Source organism: Priapulus caudatus, unplaced genomic scaffold (assembly GCF_000485595.1).
Source record: "Priapulus caudatus unplaced genomic scaffold, Priapulus_caudatus-5.0.1 Scaffold75, whole genome shotgun sequence".
Classification (NCBI taxonomy): domain Eukaryota; kingdom Metazoa; phylum Priapulida; class Priapulimorpha; order Priapulimorphida; family Priapulidae; genus Priapulus; species Priapulus caudatus.
Window position 1 is genome coordinate 404,962 of NW_014577136.1, and position 17,931 is coordinate 422,892.

At 38.0% G+C, this 17,931-nt stretch overlaps 2 protein-coding genes across 7 annotated transcripts in view; one reads left to right on the forward strand and one right to left on the reverse strand.

The window, feature by feature from the left end:
- The window catches only part of LOC106821493 (cytochrome c oxidase subunit NDUFA4-like), a 15,380-nt gene extending 7,526 nt beyond the window's left edge, over positions 1 to 7,854 (forward strand). Inside the window, exons 2-4 of the mRNA XM_014826329.1 lie at positions 2,857 to 2,945; positions 6,526 to 6,586; positions 7,068 to 7,854. Of these exons, the coding sequence (XP_014681815.1) occupies positions 2,857 to 2,945; positions 6,526 to 6,586; positions 7,068 to 7,121 (204 nt within the window). The 3' untranslated portion in view covers positions 7,122 to 7,854. The remainder of the gene's footprint in view (positions 1 to 2,856; positions 2,946 to 6,525; positions 6,587 to 7,067) is intronic.
- Positions 7,855 to 8,150: 296 nt separating this feature from the next.
- The window catches only part of LOC106821492 (STE20-related kinase adapter protein alpha-like), a 16,559-nt gene continuing 6,778 nt past the window's right edge, over positions 8,151 to 17,931 (reverse strand). For 3 of the 6 annotated variants that reach the window (XM_014826328.1, XM_014826323.1, XM_014826324.1), the window contains 7 exons: positions 17,486 to 17,609; positions 16,832 to 17,006; positions 16,284 to 16,388; positions 15,913 to 16,030; positions 13,332 to 13,473; positions 11,690 to 11,811; positions 8,151 to 11,491 (listed from right to left, as the gene is read on the reverse strand). In XM_014826328.1, the coding sequence (XP_014681814.1) occupies positions 11,415 to 11,491; positions 11,690 to 11,811; positions 13,332 to 13,473; positions 15,913 to 16,030; positions 16,284 to 16,388; positions 16,832 to 17,006; positions 17,486 to 17,609 (863 nt within the window). In that variant the 3' untranslated portion in view covers positions 8,151 to 11,414. Of the gene's footprint in view, positions 11,492 to 11,689; positions 11,812 to 13,331; positions 13,474 to 13,665; positions 13,788 to 15,309; positions 15,452 to 15,912; positions 16,031 to 16,283; positions 16,389 to 16,831; positions 17,007 to 17,485; positions 17,610 to 17,931 lie in introns of all 6 variants that reach the window. The other 3 variants (XM_014826326.1, XM_014826327.1, XM_014826325.1) reach the window with 3 other exon arrangements.

The following is a 17,931-nucleotide window of genomic DNA, read 5'->3' on the forward strand; positions in this document are numbered from 1 at the left end:
TGCAGCGAAAATAGACATCTATATGCGTGCCACCACTTTATGTTTGCATTTTCCCTAGCCCGCGGCAAGTGAAGGCATACGAACGTGACTCCACAACTGTAATGTCTCAGCAATTTCAATAAAACAAATTATGATCGGTGATAAACACTCGGTGATCTCAACGGATACACTAGTCAGTAAAACCGACGCATGTAGCATACGAAATTAAAATCTGTGTAATAATAATCGGTGTGAATTACTATTTTTCTCTTATATTTAATTAATGATATATAATTTCTTATTATTATTATAATATTATTAATATATTATTATTCTTTATTGCATGTAATTTAGATACAAATACATGTACAGTACAGGCCTATTATATCAGATCATGTGTAATTTTGGATCAATGACTGCTTGTTTGGGACCCCCGCAATGGGCTGCATAATGTTTCGCTGCGGAAGTAGGTTGGACATTAAAAAGATTGTCAATTGTTGTAGGCCCCTACTTGTAAGTTGTAGGCAACATATATATATATGGAACTTGGAAATGCCTAAGAGATCAAAGTTTGTTTTAAAATGTTAGCTTTTTAAATAAAAACATCAAAATATTTGATACTTTTTCTGACCAACATTGATAAAGGAAATGCGTAGCAATGAACTATAATTTTAGGAAAGTTATTATGATTGTACTTTTTAATAGGCTTATGACATCACTCATTACTGTTGCTGTTTTATAGAAACTGTTGTGATGTTATAGTTACCTCACGTTTGGGTAGAACTACTCGAGTTTTGCATCACATTCACATGTGTGATAAGTACTGCTTATTTCTTGGCATATGTCATGGCCACTATTGCCTCGGGAACGTACTAATTTCATATTATATTTTTTTCCAGTTGATACCACTGTTTGTATGTTTGGGATTTGGAGTCGCATTGTCTGGTGTATACCTGGCACGATTAGCAGTAAAAAGTCCGGAAGTTTCGTGAGTTCCAGTACCCAGGATAATTGTAACAGCAGCATTATGTTTGTGTGTTTTTTTCTGCTAGTTGCATGTTACTACACCATGGTAGCATTCTTCGTGCACGATAGACTAACTTGGTTGGAATTATTTTCAGGCATGGAGCTGCATTCCTAGACTGCTGTCGACTAAATAATCTTAATTTTTAAGTGCAATGTGAATTGTGAATGTATTATATAGAGTTTCAATCAAATTTTACCCTAGTGTTCATCCAAAAATAGACTGGGGATTTTTAATAAATACAAATTCTATAAAAGCCTTATGAATTATGAAATCATTAAAGATGTTGTCAAATACAGGTACATAACGAATGCATAGCATTTTGAATATTTGTGAAAAACATTTTAAGTATCCAGCATAAATGCCCCCAATAGTTTATTTGTGAACTATGATCCTGCAAGATCAAATCAAATATCTTAAAAAATTGTATCAGTTTCTCCACCAACAATTACATTTCACAAGGCTTACTGATGAAAGCGCTGAACTGGACAGTAGCACAGAATATAGCCATTTTCTTTTTGGATGAATTCATTAGATAACTTTTAATAAGGCTACTATTTTCCACTATTTTTGACTATACTAGTAGTAGTGTGTCCCTATAATAGATACTAGATACAGCATGTATTAGTGAGTGACTGTTATTATGTTTGATGCTTGTCTTGCAAGTTGCATATTGTAGTCATGCACATTTGTTATATAGTGATTTGAAGTATTGACTATTATTAGATGGTAAAGGACATTTTAGATCTATTTTGTAATCTTCTAACAAGAAATATTTTAATGGCACTAGCTCTGTACTGTGTAATGGAGCGACATGCGTAGCTAAATTCTGTCCAGTTGCTAATATGGCCATGTCATAGTGAGTCTTCGGTGGACTGCAACTATTGTATAGGTAACACATTTGATTTCATCAATGTGTTATACTCAACTTATAGCTATATAATAGTATAAATACTATAATCCAGGTTAGAAAATTCATGGATTTTTCATGGATGTTAGAATATTTATAAATAGGCCACTATTTATGACATTTACACATTTTAAAGTTGAATATATGAATTATCACTAACGCAGATGTCAACCTACATGACATGTAGCTACACCTACAAGTTTCATACATAAAAAATCCATGAAGTCTATTTTGAATGTCCTTCCCTTTTCTGCCTTTCCTGCCAGTTAATCCCGTTGTTTATCTGCACTGGAATCGGTGTCGGCTGGGCTGCATTCTACGTCTTCCGCCTTGCCACCCGCCCTGACATCAGGTCTGTTCCTTTCACTTCTCCATTATCCTCGTTTAGTTCCTGCCTTCGTTAAGAAATCGCTGGTGCATACAGCTGAGTCGGTGATTCTCGTACCTGGTAAGGTTAATGATGTAGAATTTATGCATCTATGCTAATCCCTGTTCCGTTCCTTTACTTCCTAATGTGATGAGTTATAAAAAATTTATATTGATATTTTATGGCTGAGTAATTACATGGTTTGGATTTGGTTTTAATTTGAGATGTTTATCTACCACGCATGGCTTAATGTTTTCTAACATTTCAAAATATAATTTCCAAAAACTTGTTAGTTGTTACAATGCATGCCAAAAACATTACAACATATAAAATCCCTTCCTCCTCTTGTTTCCATTTGCATGATTCAAATATGTAAAATATAGGCACTAGTAGCACGTTATGCTTTACTTACTTGGTTTTCTGGTTACTTGTTTTGAATAGTGCCTCAAGCATGTGAATGCAAGTTTCAGGGTTCTGTTATATTTGTTATTATAAATATATATTAACATTAGTTTGCACGAATTAATTTGACTGGTTTGGAATGAATACTAATCAATTTTTCACGTTGTATTGTAGTTGATGCCTCTTTTTGCTAGTGTTGGATTTGGCTGTATATTGGCTGGTGCTTATCTATACAGGCTAGCTGTTAAAAGCCCAGAAGTAAGGTAGGTAGTAGTTTATAGATGTAGCTGCATGCCAGCCTGCCTGGCAGACATTGATTTTTGGAGTAGTGCACATTTGTTTTGGCACAGGTTCATTTACAGTGTGGCAAATAGTTGCGGTAAGTTTGTAGTTAATCAATGCTTGAAAGGTAGGAGGAAGTTTTGTTATGTCATACCCTTCATTGTTTTGATAGTTTACTTACAGATAGTCAATCCTGTGTTAGCGGTTATAGCAGTCATTAAAATTCCCTTGCCATAACTGCCATGTTAAAAGCCCTGTACAGAGCAGCTACCTCTTCAATTTATACAATGGATTTGTATCCTTCTGTCTAGTGGGTTCCAAATGTACGTAACAGCCAACTTTCTCTCTATGCGATCATACGCTAATCATACTAGATCAGTCACTAAGGTAACCCATCTATAACCGCCACGTTTTGTGAGAATACTAAGACTTCCAATACATTGTATAATTGCTGTGGTCTTGATTGAGGAAAAAATTCACATCCCTTGTGATTATGTGCTCTATTCTTTCGTGTGCACTCTACCTATCACATCAGCTGTTGGAATCTGTTTTGTGTCGTCTGTACTAGTGAGTGTTGTGATTTGCTGCACATCCCAAATTAGTCTCTGGCCATGCAGTTATAGCTGTTAATGTGTACCCAGTCTAAGTCTTTTGGCTGCCAACTTTGGGTCTCCATTGTTTCTGAAATTGTCCTCATTTAGCCTTATATTTAGGTAATGTTGACAGCTATATAAACTAAAGGTGTACATCATTGAATGCTCAAGGTGGTACAGTAGTAGTAGTAGTAGTAGTAGTAGCAGTAGTAGTAGTAGTAGTAGTAGTAGTAGTAGTAGTAGTAGTAGTAGTAGTAGTAGTAGTACTATTAGTAATAAATAGTAGTTAGTAGTAGTAGTAGCAAATGGTAGCAGTAATAGTAGTCGTAGCAATCGAAACAATAGCAGAAATGTTAATTACATTACAAATACTAACTACTACATGCACATACGTACGTACACATGCAGTAACACGCACGCACGCACACACACTCATGTATTGATACCACAAAACCACACGTACTAGCATCTTATTCTTATTACCTACGTGCAACGGAATTGCAGGGAGGTAATGTGATGCCTCTCGTGTGATGTGTTCATGTGTGTGTTCGTGTGTGTGTGTAGCCAGCAGCGAGCCAGCAGCGATCGATTCAGCACCAGCTCGCCTTGGGGCGTCGAGTCAGTAGCAGCTCGCTCGCTTGCGCGCAACAATCAGTATTTCAGCGATTCTACTACTACAAGCTAGAACTACTAGAAACTGCAACTAAAACTTAAACTAGAGTCAGAGAGCGGGCGGCGCGATCGATAGCGCGGCGAGTCAGCGAGTGGCAAGTCAGCAGCAGCCACCAGTGAGCGGCGAGGCAGCAGCAGGCGAGTCAGTCAGCAGCCGCCATCAGCGAGCACATACATGTTACATGCTGGCGGAGGTATGCACTCGCCGTGAGTGCCCTCTGTCTAGTTAGTTATAGTTTTGCACTAGCCACTCATTTACCTCATTCTTAATAATTGGCTTTACAGTTAGATCTTAATTGGTTTCGATATTCACAGGGGTTATTTACATGTCGTTAATGGTACGTAGGTTTATGATTGCAGGACTACCACGTATTTTTTTATGCATTTTACGTTGTTTTTTTTCGAAATTTTAGAATTGGTTATACCTGTTCAAAGTCATGTTATTTTATCAATATCATATCATATATGTTATCATATCCTATCATATCATATTATATTTATAGTTTATATACATGGAATCTTCTCATATGTTATAAATCAAGTGTTTATTTGTCGTATCGTGCAAGCTGGTTACATAGGTGTGCAAGTCAGTTCTGTTGTGAGTCAGGTGTTGGGTGTTTCTAAAGCTGGGGGCACGAGCGTATTTTATCGCCCGATCGCGGCGATTAAAATCGCCAGCGAATTTATACGCCCGATCACGAAGGGGCACACGTAGCGAATTTGAGAGCGTACGCGTACGCCACTCGACGGAATCACATGATCACATGATGCATCACATGATATCAACAACACGTCCGATTGGTTTAAAAAAATCGAACGCTCGACAAAATACGCCGGACACGGGCACACGAGCGAATTTGCCAGTAAATAATCGCCGGCGTAAATAATCGGCCGAAAATATCTAACATTTTGACGGGCGATTAAAATCGGCGTCGACGTGAACGGGCACACGGGCGAATTTTTCGAGCGATTTTAAAATTCGCCGCGATCGGGCGATAAAATACGCTCGTGTGCCCCTACCATTATGTGTCTAGGACTAGGTCCACATGATCTCCATATTCTGTAGATCATCAATGCCTCAAGATGTGGTCCGGGGACTCATAGTCATACATATGTCATATGCAGCTTCGATAATGTATTGCTTGTGAGCTTGCTTGGCTAGTTTTTGTCAGGTGGTGCCACTGTATAAGTTTTTTCTGCTTACTTGTCAACAACTTGGTCTATTTTACGCATCCGTATCTTTGTATGGTTGTGTCAATTTTTGGATCCTGGACTAGGTGTTAGTGTGTAGGTGTTGGTGTAAGGTGATGGTGATTTGTTTATTGACTATAGTTGAACAATCGTTTCTTCGAATTGGTCATAACTGCGTGGGTGCGACATTGGTGAAAGGTTGTGTGCTTTCATTGTGTTCTAGGGTTACGAGCAGTTGGCAACAGTCTTGCGGCGACAAATGATTGCATCCAAATACCTTCGCGACTCTCACCTCCCTCTCAAACTAAGAACGTCATGCTTTTAAATTTAACCCATCGTACTACACTTTGCGCACATCTAGTGTTGCGTATCTTTCCGGATGCACATTTGTAACTGGCAAGATGGTTGTTCTATATTGCAGCTAGTCGTTTTACACGCATGTCTCTTAGGGGGCGTCTGTCTAGCGGGTGGCTATCTGATTCGACTTGCTGTAAAATCACCTGAAGTCAGGTAAGCGTTTGTCGTCATACGTATGTGTGCAGAGGAGGTACACGCGTAAAAATGCATTAACACACGAGAAATATATTGTCCCCGTATAGCATATGCTGTTAGTAATCCATAAAGCAAGTGGAAATGTCTAAATATGGGCATTTGAAGGAAGGTAGGTTAATTTTTAATGGGACATCAACACAATTTAATGATTAGGAAATGCTACATATATATATATATATATAATATGTTTGCTAATCGATACATGACCGATTTAGTTTTCCGTGTAGTAAAGTAGTAGTGTTCTTTTAACAATTGATTTGCCTTGGCTAACATTTGCATCGTGTTATAACTTATAGATTATTGCTGTGTAGTAAATTCCAGTTCGCTGTAATTTTCATATGCTGTTCAATATTGTATGTATTAATTGTGTGATGTAACTATTCAATGCTATATATAATACTTGCTACAAATCCCATTTTTAGAACACGGCAAACGTTAATGTAACTATGTTTTAGGCTATAAAAGAGGTAAACGAAAATTATTAAAAAACTATACGATGCTATATTTTAATTTTGATCATAATGACTTATGTATGTCCTGCACATTTCTACAGCTGGGACAGGAAGAATAACCCATACCCTTGGGAGAAGATTAATGCCAGATATCAGTACAAGGTATAATTAAGCTACCTCTAACTCTGCTAGAGATTTGTAAAGTCTTACCAACTAAAAATGGATTCTCAAAGTCAAAGATATTTCCTATATACCTGCATATAGTGTTTGCAACAGAACTGCGGATGTCACTTACACTTACTCCAACACTAGAGTACGATGGCGTTATCAGCTGATAGGGAATGGTTTCTGACCGCAGTTTGGAAATACCATTTTGTTGGTCCACAGAAAGTAACATTTCTAATAAATCTTCGAATTTCCCCATGAATAATTTCTCATATTTCCCAATGGTTTAATCATTCACCTACTACCCTTTCATGATGGCAAGTGGCTGTATGCCTAAAAATAGATGTAATAATTGTAAATAAAAATTGAATGATGTATGAGAGTTTTGTAAGCACCCACCCGCGCTAGCATAGTAGCAAGCCAGCATGATTTCTGTTAAATGCTGACTAATAATAATACATTTGTGTGCTTCACCCAGTTCTTCAAGACTCGCGAATACGAGAAGGAGGAGAACCCGCGTCCAGAGTACTAAGATGGAGGAGGAGAACCCGCGTCCAGAGTACTAAGATGGAGGAGGAGAACCCGCGTCCAGAGTACTAAGATGGTTGCTAACGGTCACACCAGTGTCAAGTCCTGACGTCTTATCACAATGTTACAACGGACGCACAAATTGTATAGTAAAGCGTCTGTTCAACCCTTTCTTAACCCGCATGGCAGTAGTGTTGACGATTTGCACTCTGCAACCTCTAACGAGCAACGCTGCAAACGTTCGCTTGTTGTTCACGTCTCGTTTGGAAATTTACAGAAGTTTTTTTAGCAGATTGTCATGTGTAATAATTCTGTGCTGCTGTTGTGATATAAAATGTTTAGTGTAAACTAGATCTATATAATCAATTCTCATAGTTCTCGTGAACTTATGAAGTGATTTAGAAATTTCTACTGTTTAATTTGTTGCTATGCATAGCTAATGCATGTATACTGTAGCAGGCACAAGTACATTTACTGCAATGGGCAAATTGCGTTTTAAGATCTATGCAGAAGGGCAGTGTATGTACCTGTATGTACTCTTGCATGTATACTTTAATTTTACGGGTGAAAACCCCTGGATGACTTAATAGTCAGTCATTCACTGTAGATGTTTTTTAGCCTTTGGAAGAAGTTTGATTAAATGGGGGGTTTTGAATATTATATTATTTACGTAGTTGTACAAGCACTAAACATTTCAAACTGGTGTAGAATATAATGATATGGGAGTGTTAAAACAAGTTTTTCTATTGTAGTTTTCATGGTGTTTGAGTGTGCTTTTTGTAATTTAGCATTTTCCTGACAGGCTATTGCAATATTAGTACACATTGTTTTGCTCTATATTTAGTTGTTTCCAAAAGGTCAAAAATAGTGCAAACCTCCAGCAAAAAGAGCCGTCTTGAGCTAGATCAATTCACAACACAGCATTGGGTTCTTGGCAGGAATTTCAGAAGGCACGGCGGAATTCACAAAGGAAATTCTTTGCATGATGATGAATATATGCTTTAAATAGGAAGACAAATGCATCACAAACGTGTCAACGAGATTGATCATCAGTGTTGCTCACCTCTTACATTATATATAAGTTTTGTACGATAAATCGCAAATCACACTCATGCAGTATGATGCTTTTCTTATGCAAATACTAGGCAAAATAATAATGCACGGAAATCATTCTACAAACGAAACAGTATTTCTAGAAACAATACGACTTAAATTTACTATATTTTTAAAGAAACTAGAACATCTTGGTAATGAAACAGTAATGATAGAACCAGCAATCTAACGATTCTAAGCGAACTTTGTACAGTAATTTCATTAGGTGAGTACTATAGAAACATACTTTACAAATGACACCTGACAGGCAGAAACTACACTAAATACTGCAAAGAGGTTGTAACATGCAGACATTCCTAAACCTGCATTTTGCATGGCCATATAATTGTTTTCTTGCAATATAATATAATCTTTGATAAGCATTTCATCAGGCGTGAATAAAAACAAACACCCGATTTCATCTTGCTCGGTATAGTGGAACACGAGTAAAACAGTATTGCGCTAGCAATAAAAGCAGACTATTATATTGAGCATCTAATAATTCAAACAGGTAAGTGGTAATTTAATTGTAGTTCAAATTGATCAATATAATCGAACGTGAGACCACGCGAGACTATCTGATACCGTCCATGTAAATCAAACGGAAAATCAATTCACCCACATAGTGGAAACGTCTGTTTCTTAGTACTGCAACGTCTTAGCGCCAATTTTTTTCCGCATACTACAAAAATTCAAACGAATAACGACTAGCAAAATAAGGCTCTGCTGCGGGTCATCATAAAAAAAAACTGCTATATGTACAGCTGCCGCTAGCACACGAAAACGGAGTCGGCCGCCTGTGCATCCCATCTGCACAAGTTTTTCCTTGACCTATTTTGAAAATATTATTGTGTGATACAGTACCACGCGCTCACGTAAGCATATCTCCGTCCACCATAAATCTAATCTTTTACGTATATTTTCTACCCTATTACCTGACACCCAGCATCATTGGTTAGACGTGCAGAAGTTTTATATATACAGCAATATTACGACTAGTCGACTATACATTCGTGACATCCGTCGGCCAAAGAAAGTTATACGCCAAAAAGAAAAGGAGGTTGGTAAATAACGCAGGAAAAACAATAAATCAGTCCAACCAACCTGTAGGGTCACTTCTTTACACATTTACATGTCAGCCAGACACGGACTACAAAAAAAACGTTAGGATATAAATATTGAAGAAAATTAGTAAAAAAAGACAAGAAAAAGTGAGAAGCAGAGAAAGAGGGGTTAGTATAAGTAAGGTACAGTGGAAAGGGTTGCGATCTGTGTAACGATTGAGAAGCCAAAGTTTGCAATAATGAGTTTTAGATTAATTGTTCTGCAGTCTTTTTTCAATTCCGACATAGCAGAGAAATTTCACTAATCAGTGAAAACATTTTTCCAGTTTACCAATAACCAAGTAACAGGGATGCAAATGAATCTACAAGCTCGAGTGACATTGCCAGTTCACAGTTAAATTGCAACTGTGCAGAGGGTCAAACACTACAAACGACCACGTACCAACATCAGCACGAAATGTAAGTTGGCCCCATTTATCTAATACTATCTGCACACATTACACTAGCGTTTATCTTTGTAGGTTTGCTTTATCTCCTTATATCAAGCTCTATGAACTAGTAAGCGTTTCCTGCTCGTTTACTTGTCAGCGAAGCTACGTACGTCATCTGACCAAAATAGAAAAGCTCAGCTTTCGTAATTCTTTGATTCTAATTTGAGCTTTTGCCTCTCACAAACCCGTAACCTTCATCGTTGGAGGCCGGAAAGGGCAAATAAAAGGCAGTAAGTAAGTTCGTTAGTTCCGCCTTTATCATCCAGGGGCCCTGTGTCGGAAACAAAATTAGTCTTACCTAGGGATGAAGTGTGGCATAGATGTGCTCTGAAATTCGTGAACTCGGGGCAACACAGAGCAGCAGAGCTCTTAGCAAGGCTAGATTTAGAATGCCTGGGGTCATCTAACGGTCAGAGCTATTCAGATACACAGAGATACTACAGCCTGCACCCAACTGCCTCAGATATGATAATAAAATTAATAAGCCAACGTTCCATTACGCCTTTTACAGGTAAAGTACAATTAGGTAAATTCATTACAAAAACTCTATAATGGCCCTACACTTTTTATTCTTAAAACCATTCAACTACTTTAAGAAACCTGCCACGTAAGAGTTACGGAATAGAGTTCAAGGTGACGTGGGGCCATTTATATTGACATCGTGATTGCTACGCCATTTTGATATTCACTGAGAGCTGTTTCTATCATTCAACATGCTTCATCCGATAACAACAGGAGCTAAGGAAAGGGGGGGGGGACGTGAACTTCCTTAGAAGTTCCTTAGTAGACGAGAGTAGCTTTTAGTAGACTAAAGGAGAAAAAGGAGAAAGTCAAAAGGGTGAGAAGAAGTGAATCAGGAAACATTTACAATGGGGGAATTCACTATAGAAAAGTCACTACCCACAGCATACAGACAGCTTACAGTAGATCCAGTAAACAAGAAGCAATATAAACAAGTATGGCATAGTGACATGTTAGCATTCAGTGTACTACACTTACCGCCATATCTACACTATCATACTATATCAGTCTATTAGACTAGCTTCATGCTTTCACACCACACCAACAGTGACAGTGTTTTACATGCAGTTGTGCATACATGACTAATGTCAACGCGAGAGGGTAGTTTATACTCCTCTCATATATTAATGAAATGTATTCTCTTTTGTTAATGTTTATCAAAAAACCGCGTGCACGTGCCCTCTTAGTGATAGAGAGAGGGTAGACACGTAACACATTTACTGTCTAGTAGAGTAAAATTGACGATATATAGCCTAAATACATATAATTTCATTTATCTTCTCGCTTTGCAGTTTAGCCTGCTCCTCTGTTCCCGCAGATAGTCTAATACAGTCGCACCTGCCCAACCTTTGCAACCATCCATCAATACATCACAGCCATGTTGCTCTTATCTTGAAACCCTTTAAAAGAGGCCTAACTGCAACCCGAATAGTCGTAGCAAAACCGACAGCTACGACAGCACCAAAGGTAGGCCCACTTACTCGCTCTGTCACTATCTCACTTTCTTCTTCAACATTGTGCACAAGTGTTGGTCTGTTGGCTCGTCCATCAGAACACTGTTAAGTCGGCGTCGGAATGCGATTCAGAGCACTGCTCCGAATCCCAAAGTAGGCTCTGACGCGTTGTCGACTAGAAATCCCACGTCTCGATCTCCAAATTCTCCATTGTCTCTGTGACTGCATCGACCTCAGGCTCACCTGACATGTCTGAAAGCATTTTTAAATGAGTAAGGTCGAAATAACACGACTAAAAGCTGGGTGCGTCAAACAGGAACTTTTTTCATAATTATACCATTTTATATCATTATATATACCTCGTAAACTAGTGATGGGCGTATGGCAGTTTCTCTATATATCAGTTGTGTTTGAACTAGCAAATGCAGAAATGCCATATTCTAAGCTTACCATTTGGAAATGGGTCTGCATCCTTGAGAGGTTTAACTGGTGACAAGAGAACTGGCAATCCCACTGGTAGTTTTCGAACTTGTTTTATAAATGCATGATGAAACAACTGAGCTGCAGTTGGCCTGTAATAAAATCAACCAATCTATTCATGATTTGTGAAGATTGAAGAATACACAAGTGTACAATGGTAACAAACCATAAGTGACATATAAATCACCTCTAATATTATAAAAGGTTAATATAATACATCAAATAACTGCATATATGATGTTATCAGGAGTGAATAATAGAGAGGAATATGACAAGCTCGAAACACAAGAAATTCAACATTTCCATCCCCACATTTACCTACGATTGATTACGTGAAATCCATAAAAATTACATCAGAACTAGCGCTGAATATCCAACTTGTCCTCACACTTTACTGTGTATTGATACCTCTTCTTATTATGTAGTTTTAGCTTCGAACATCAGACGTGGTTTCACTAATAAATACCGCTAAGTGTCGATCATTCGCAACCTGTAAGCTAACAAGAGGCAGCTTTCATATCTGTTGGCGGGGTTCGGCAGGTATTACTATATATATCAGTGTATTTGCGACCCCTGCATGACCGCGGCAACGGCGAGTGGCGGAAGCGGATAGTTTTTGTGAAAGCAAGTCGATATACAGTGACACAACTCTAGTGGAAGTGTAATAAACGGGTGTTTTTTGTGAATGTGCCGCGATCATATTAGTTTCAGTTTTTACCGACTCTGTCCCAAGTGCCTGTGGCGGGCACTGCCACTGACATGCTCAGCGTAACTGTGGTCTATGACTATTTCTTTTCTTTTCTCAGCCAGCCTTGGCGACCGTATCGGTGTTGTTACCTCCACCAAGGAGGTTATGTTTTCGCCCCTGTTAGTTTGATTGTTGGTTTGATGGTTTGTTTGTTGGTTTGTCTGTCAACAGGATATCTCAAAAAGTTCTGAAATCTGTATCTGTACTAGCCGTGCCGTGGGTTAGATCCAGCGTTCGGAGCTGGTTGCGAGTTGCAAATCCCCACCGAACCCCAGCAACAGGCATCTCAGAGAAAGCTGCCTCTTGTTGGCATTACACGTTGCGAATGATCGACACTTAGCGGTATTTATTAGAGAAACCACGTCTGATGTTCGAAGCCATAACTACATAATAAGAGTTATCGATACACAGTAAAGTGTGAGGCCAAGTTGGATGTTCAGCGCTAGTTCTGATGTCATTTTTATTGGATTTCACGTAATCAACCATAGGTAAATATGGGCATGGAAATGTTGAATTTCTTGTGTTTCGAGCCTGTCATACCCCTCTCTATTATTCACTCCTGATGTTATACTTTCAATGTACAATTCATTATAATAAAATAAAATGTTTGAATATAAAAATTTGCTAGCACGTTTATTTACGCATAAATCATAAGAATAAAATTAACTAAAAAATAAAAAAAGGTATGTGAATGCCAATAACATGTAAATGATTATAAGTGGAAGATTAGAGTTAAAAAATAACTTAAACCAAGTAACGAAATATTGTCTGAAGAATCAGAATCGAAAAATCTAGTACTCAACATGGATACCATACAAAGACAGTCAAGTTCCTGTGGTATGGTCGAGTTTGTTGATACTCTACCTTAATGATGGGTTTCTATGAAGGCAGGCTTCAACAAACTGGTGAAACATGCACGAAAACGTCCTTTTATAAGCAGCCTGATCAGAAGACAGCGAGTCGAACGAGCCTTTATCAGCTCCTGATGGACCAGCATCATTTTCTGCTGCCAACAAATATGACTTTAATAATCCCAGAACACTTATATATCTAAACTCACGCACGCACACATGCATGCATGCAGAAACTGATAGATTAAAGGCCTATTTAACTAGTGATGGGCGTATGGCAGTTTCTCTATAATTATATCAGTTGTGTTTGAACTAGCAAATGCAGAAATGCCATATTCTAAGCTTACCATTTGGAAATGGGTCTGCATCCTTGAGAGGTTTAACTGGTGACAAGAGAACTGGCAATCCCACTGGTAGTTTTCGAACTTGTTTTATAAATGCATGATGAAACAACTGAGCTGCAGTTGGCCTGTAATAAAATCAACCAATCTATTCATCATTTGTGAAGATTGAAGAATACACAAGTGTACAATGGTAACAAACCATAAGTGACATATAAATCACCTCTAATATTATAAAAGGTTAATATAATACATCAAATAACTGCATATATGACGTTATCAGGAGTGAATAATAGAGAGGAGTATGACAAGCTCGAAACACAAGAAATTCAACATTTCCATCCCCACATTTACCTATGATTGATTACGTGAAAACCATAAAAATTACATCAGAACTAGCGCTGAATATCCAACTTGTCCTCACACTTTACTGTGTATCGATACCTCTTCTTATTATGTAGTTTTAGCTTCGAACGTCAGACGTGGTTTCACTAATAAATACCGCTAAGTGTCGATCATTCGCAACCTGTAAGCTAACAAGAGGCAGCTTTCATATCTGTTGGCGGGGTTCGGCGGGTATTACTATATATATCAGTGTATTAGCGACCCCCGCACACCCGCAGCAACGGCGAGTGGCGGAAGCGGCTAGTTTTTGTGAAAGCAAGTCGATATACAGTGACACAACTCTAGTGGAAGTGTAATAAACGGGTGTTTTTTGTGAATGTGCCGCGATCATATTAGTTTCAGTTTTTACCGACTCTGTCCCAAGTGCCTGTGACGGGCACTGCCACTGGCATGCTCAGCGCAACTGTGGTCTATGACTATTTCTTTTCTTTTCTCAGCCAGCCTTGGCGACCGTATCGGTGTTGTTACCTCCACCAAGGAGGTTATGTTTTCGCCCCTGTTAGTTTGATTGTTGGTTTGATGGTTTGTTTGTTGGTTTGTCTGTCAACAGGATATCTCAAAAAGTTCTGAAATCTGTATCTGTACTAGCCGTGCCGTGGGTTAGATCCAGCGTTCGGAGCTGGTTGCTAGTTGCAAATCCCCACCGAACCCCGGCAACAGGCATCTCAGAGAAAGCTGCCTCTTGTTGGCATTACACGTTGCGAATGATCGACACTTAGCGGTATTTATTAGTGAAACCACGTCTGATGTTCGAAGCCATAACTACATAATAAGAGTTATCGATACACAGTAAAGTGTGAGGCTAAGTTGGATGTTCAGCGCTAGTTCTGATGTCATTTTTATTGGATTTCACGTAATCAATCATAGGTAAATATGGGCATGGAAATGTTGAATTTCTTGTGTTTCGAGCCTGTCACACCCCTCTCTATTATTCACTCCTGATGTTATACTTTCAATGTACAATTCATTATAATAAAATAAAATGTTTGAATATAAAAATTTGCTAGCACATGTATATTTATGCATTAATCATAAGAATAAAATTAACTAGAAAATAAAAAAAGGTATGTGAATGCCAATAACATGTAAATGATTATAAGTGGAAGATTAGAGTTAAAAATAACTTAAACCAAGTAACGAAATATCGTCTGAAGAACCAGAATCGAAAAAATCTAGTACTCAACATGGCTACCATACAAAGACAATCAAGTTCCTGTGGTATGGTCGAGTTTGTTGATACTCTACCTTAATGATGGGTTTCTATGAAGGCAGGCTTCAACAAACTGGTGAAACATGCACGAAAACGTCCTTTTATAAGCAGCCTGATCAGAAGACAGCGAGTCGAACGAGCCTTTATCAGCTCCTGACGGACCAGCATCATTTTCTGCTGCCAACAAATATGACTTTAATAATCCCAGAACACTTATATATCTAAACTCACGCACGCACACATGCATGCATGCAGAAACTGATAGATTAAAGGCCTATTTACACAATGCGTCCTAGACGTACGTATAGGACGTACGTGCAAAACGCGCCGTGTATGACAATGCAAATGTATGACCCTTGCGATATCGGATGCACAAGACGGATGTTCTAATTTCTTCCGACATTGCGTTTGCATTGTCATACACGGTGTACGTCCTAGACGTACGTCTAGGACGCATCGTGTAAATAGTCCTTAACACAACCCAGCTGCACAAGAGTAAAAATATTTTTTACCATAAGTATGTAGGTAGGTGGACAGGTGTTTCAGAAAATGAGTTTTCCTCCTAATATTATAAAGAAATTTTATAATCTTCCTCCTAATATTATAAAGAAATTTTATTAACTTAATCTGAAATTTACCTAGATTGGGAATTGAGTCAGCCTCTACAGCCTGCTCTTTATCCTGTAACATGCTTGCATCAACTGTCGTTGAGTCGAGCAGTCGTGGCATTGTGCCATTAGACTTCTCTAGAAGCATCTGAAATTTAATTATACATATTTTATGTGACCAACTCCTGCAAATAAAATTGTACATGAAATGCGCCACAATTCACTCGTTCGTGCCGTCTTGAAAGATCTCTCTATCATACATTTAAATAGAATAAACGGATTACCTATAGAAAACCATATGTTGAGACAAATCTTTTATTAAACAGCCTGTTGAGTCAGATGTATAACGAGTTTTATGTGTGATCGGTCAAAGATCTGTTATTACAGTTCACTAGATGTACCTGGGAAGGAGCCATGTCTTGAAATGGTACACAACCATTGCCCATTTCACAAGCAGTAATTCCAAGACTGTACATGTCAGACTTTGGTCCATAGCCTTCCAAATTCTATTAATGTACGTTCAAATAGAAATATACACATTATGATGAAACCAACAGATACTAGAATAATTGATATAAATGCATCCAGAGATGATGCAAAATTCTAGATGTGAACATGAAGACTAAATGTGTTAAAACACTAATTACAGTTCAAAGAACAGTAGGAAATTTTTACAGAGTGCTTATGCCTTTTTACCACATGGGCAAAATGCATTTATGTTTATAACACACCACCCTGTGATGCAAATCATACAAACGTACAATTTTAAATTGCTCTTTGGTCACGGGAATCTGTATAAATTACACGTTAGATCACATAATTATCTCAATGAAATTAACAAATGTATAACTACACGCAATACTTGTATATATAATGTATACCCTTCTTTGCGTGTGAGAATATTCTATTCGATAATGAAGTAACTTGGAATTGTTTTAGCAGTTTTTACCTGACTTAATATTTGCGAACTCAACCAATACATATTGGTTTCGATCTGTGACCTAGGGAAGTCGTGGATGCGTTTTAAGCGCACGCCGTGTCGTATCATGCTAATGGAGGATCGTAGTCCTGTCAAACAGGCTTTTCCATTCAGCGATATCAAAATGTGACTAGCTTTAATACTTCTGCAATCACAAGACAAAGAACACCAACAATCACACATACTATCGAGCACACACATACATATACATACACATACATAGTAGTGTACATGCAATATCACAGATATATTTAGCAACACATTCTTAGTTTCACCACATTGTCCATTATCACAAACCCATGTATACTATTACAGATCACATCATCGATATATAGTATTCATATTATTATTATCAGGAGTAAGATAATATAGGTAATCCTATATTATCTTACTCCTGATATTATTACTATTATTATTCCATTATTTAGATCCATACACGTCAGAGTGTGGCTTCAATAAACACTAAAACTTGTTAAAAATGTTACATCTACGAACTTTATCAGTTTAATGCACACTAGTACACTACTGTCCATGACAACACATGAAATAGCAATGGATAGACTAAATACTTGAAAACAAATCAGAAACTAGGATACCTATTACTACGAAGGGTTTTGCTCTCACCTATGTACATATCCGAGATGGTGTAGGTAATCTAGACCTTTAAGAACATCACGCAGAATCAGCGAGATCGCTAGCTCGTGGAGACCGTTATGAAAGTGCGCATGTATCAGGTCCTGTACAGAACCTTAAAAACAACAGAGAAACACTTAGAGTTAGAAACAACAGAGCAAACTTCGAACAACAACAGAGCGAAACTAGGCTACATGACTGCATTGTTTGCATTGGTCAGCGAATTCCATTTTTTCCATTTTTTTCCCTGCATTTTATGCACAACATGGTTGGTCACAGAATTTCGACTTTCCCCATTTTATTTCATGCATTTTACGCACAACATGGTTGGTGAACCTACACGAGTCAATAGATATTTTCATGTAAAAAAGTAGTCAGCGATAAATGCAATATTATCAAGAGCTAATAAACACCTAGAGTGTACAACGGAAAAACGG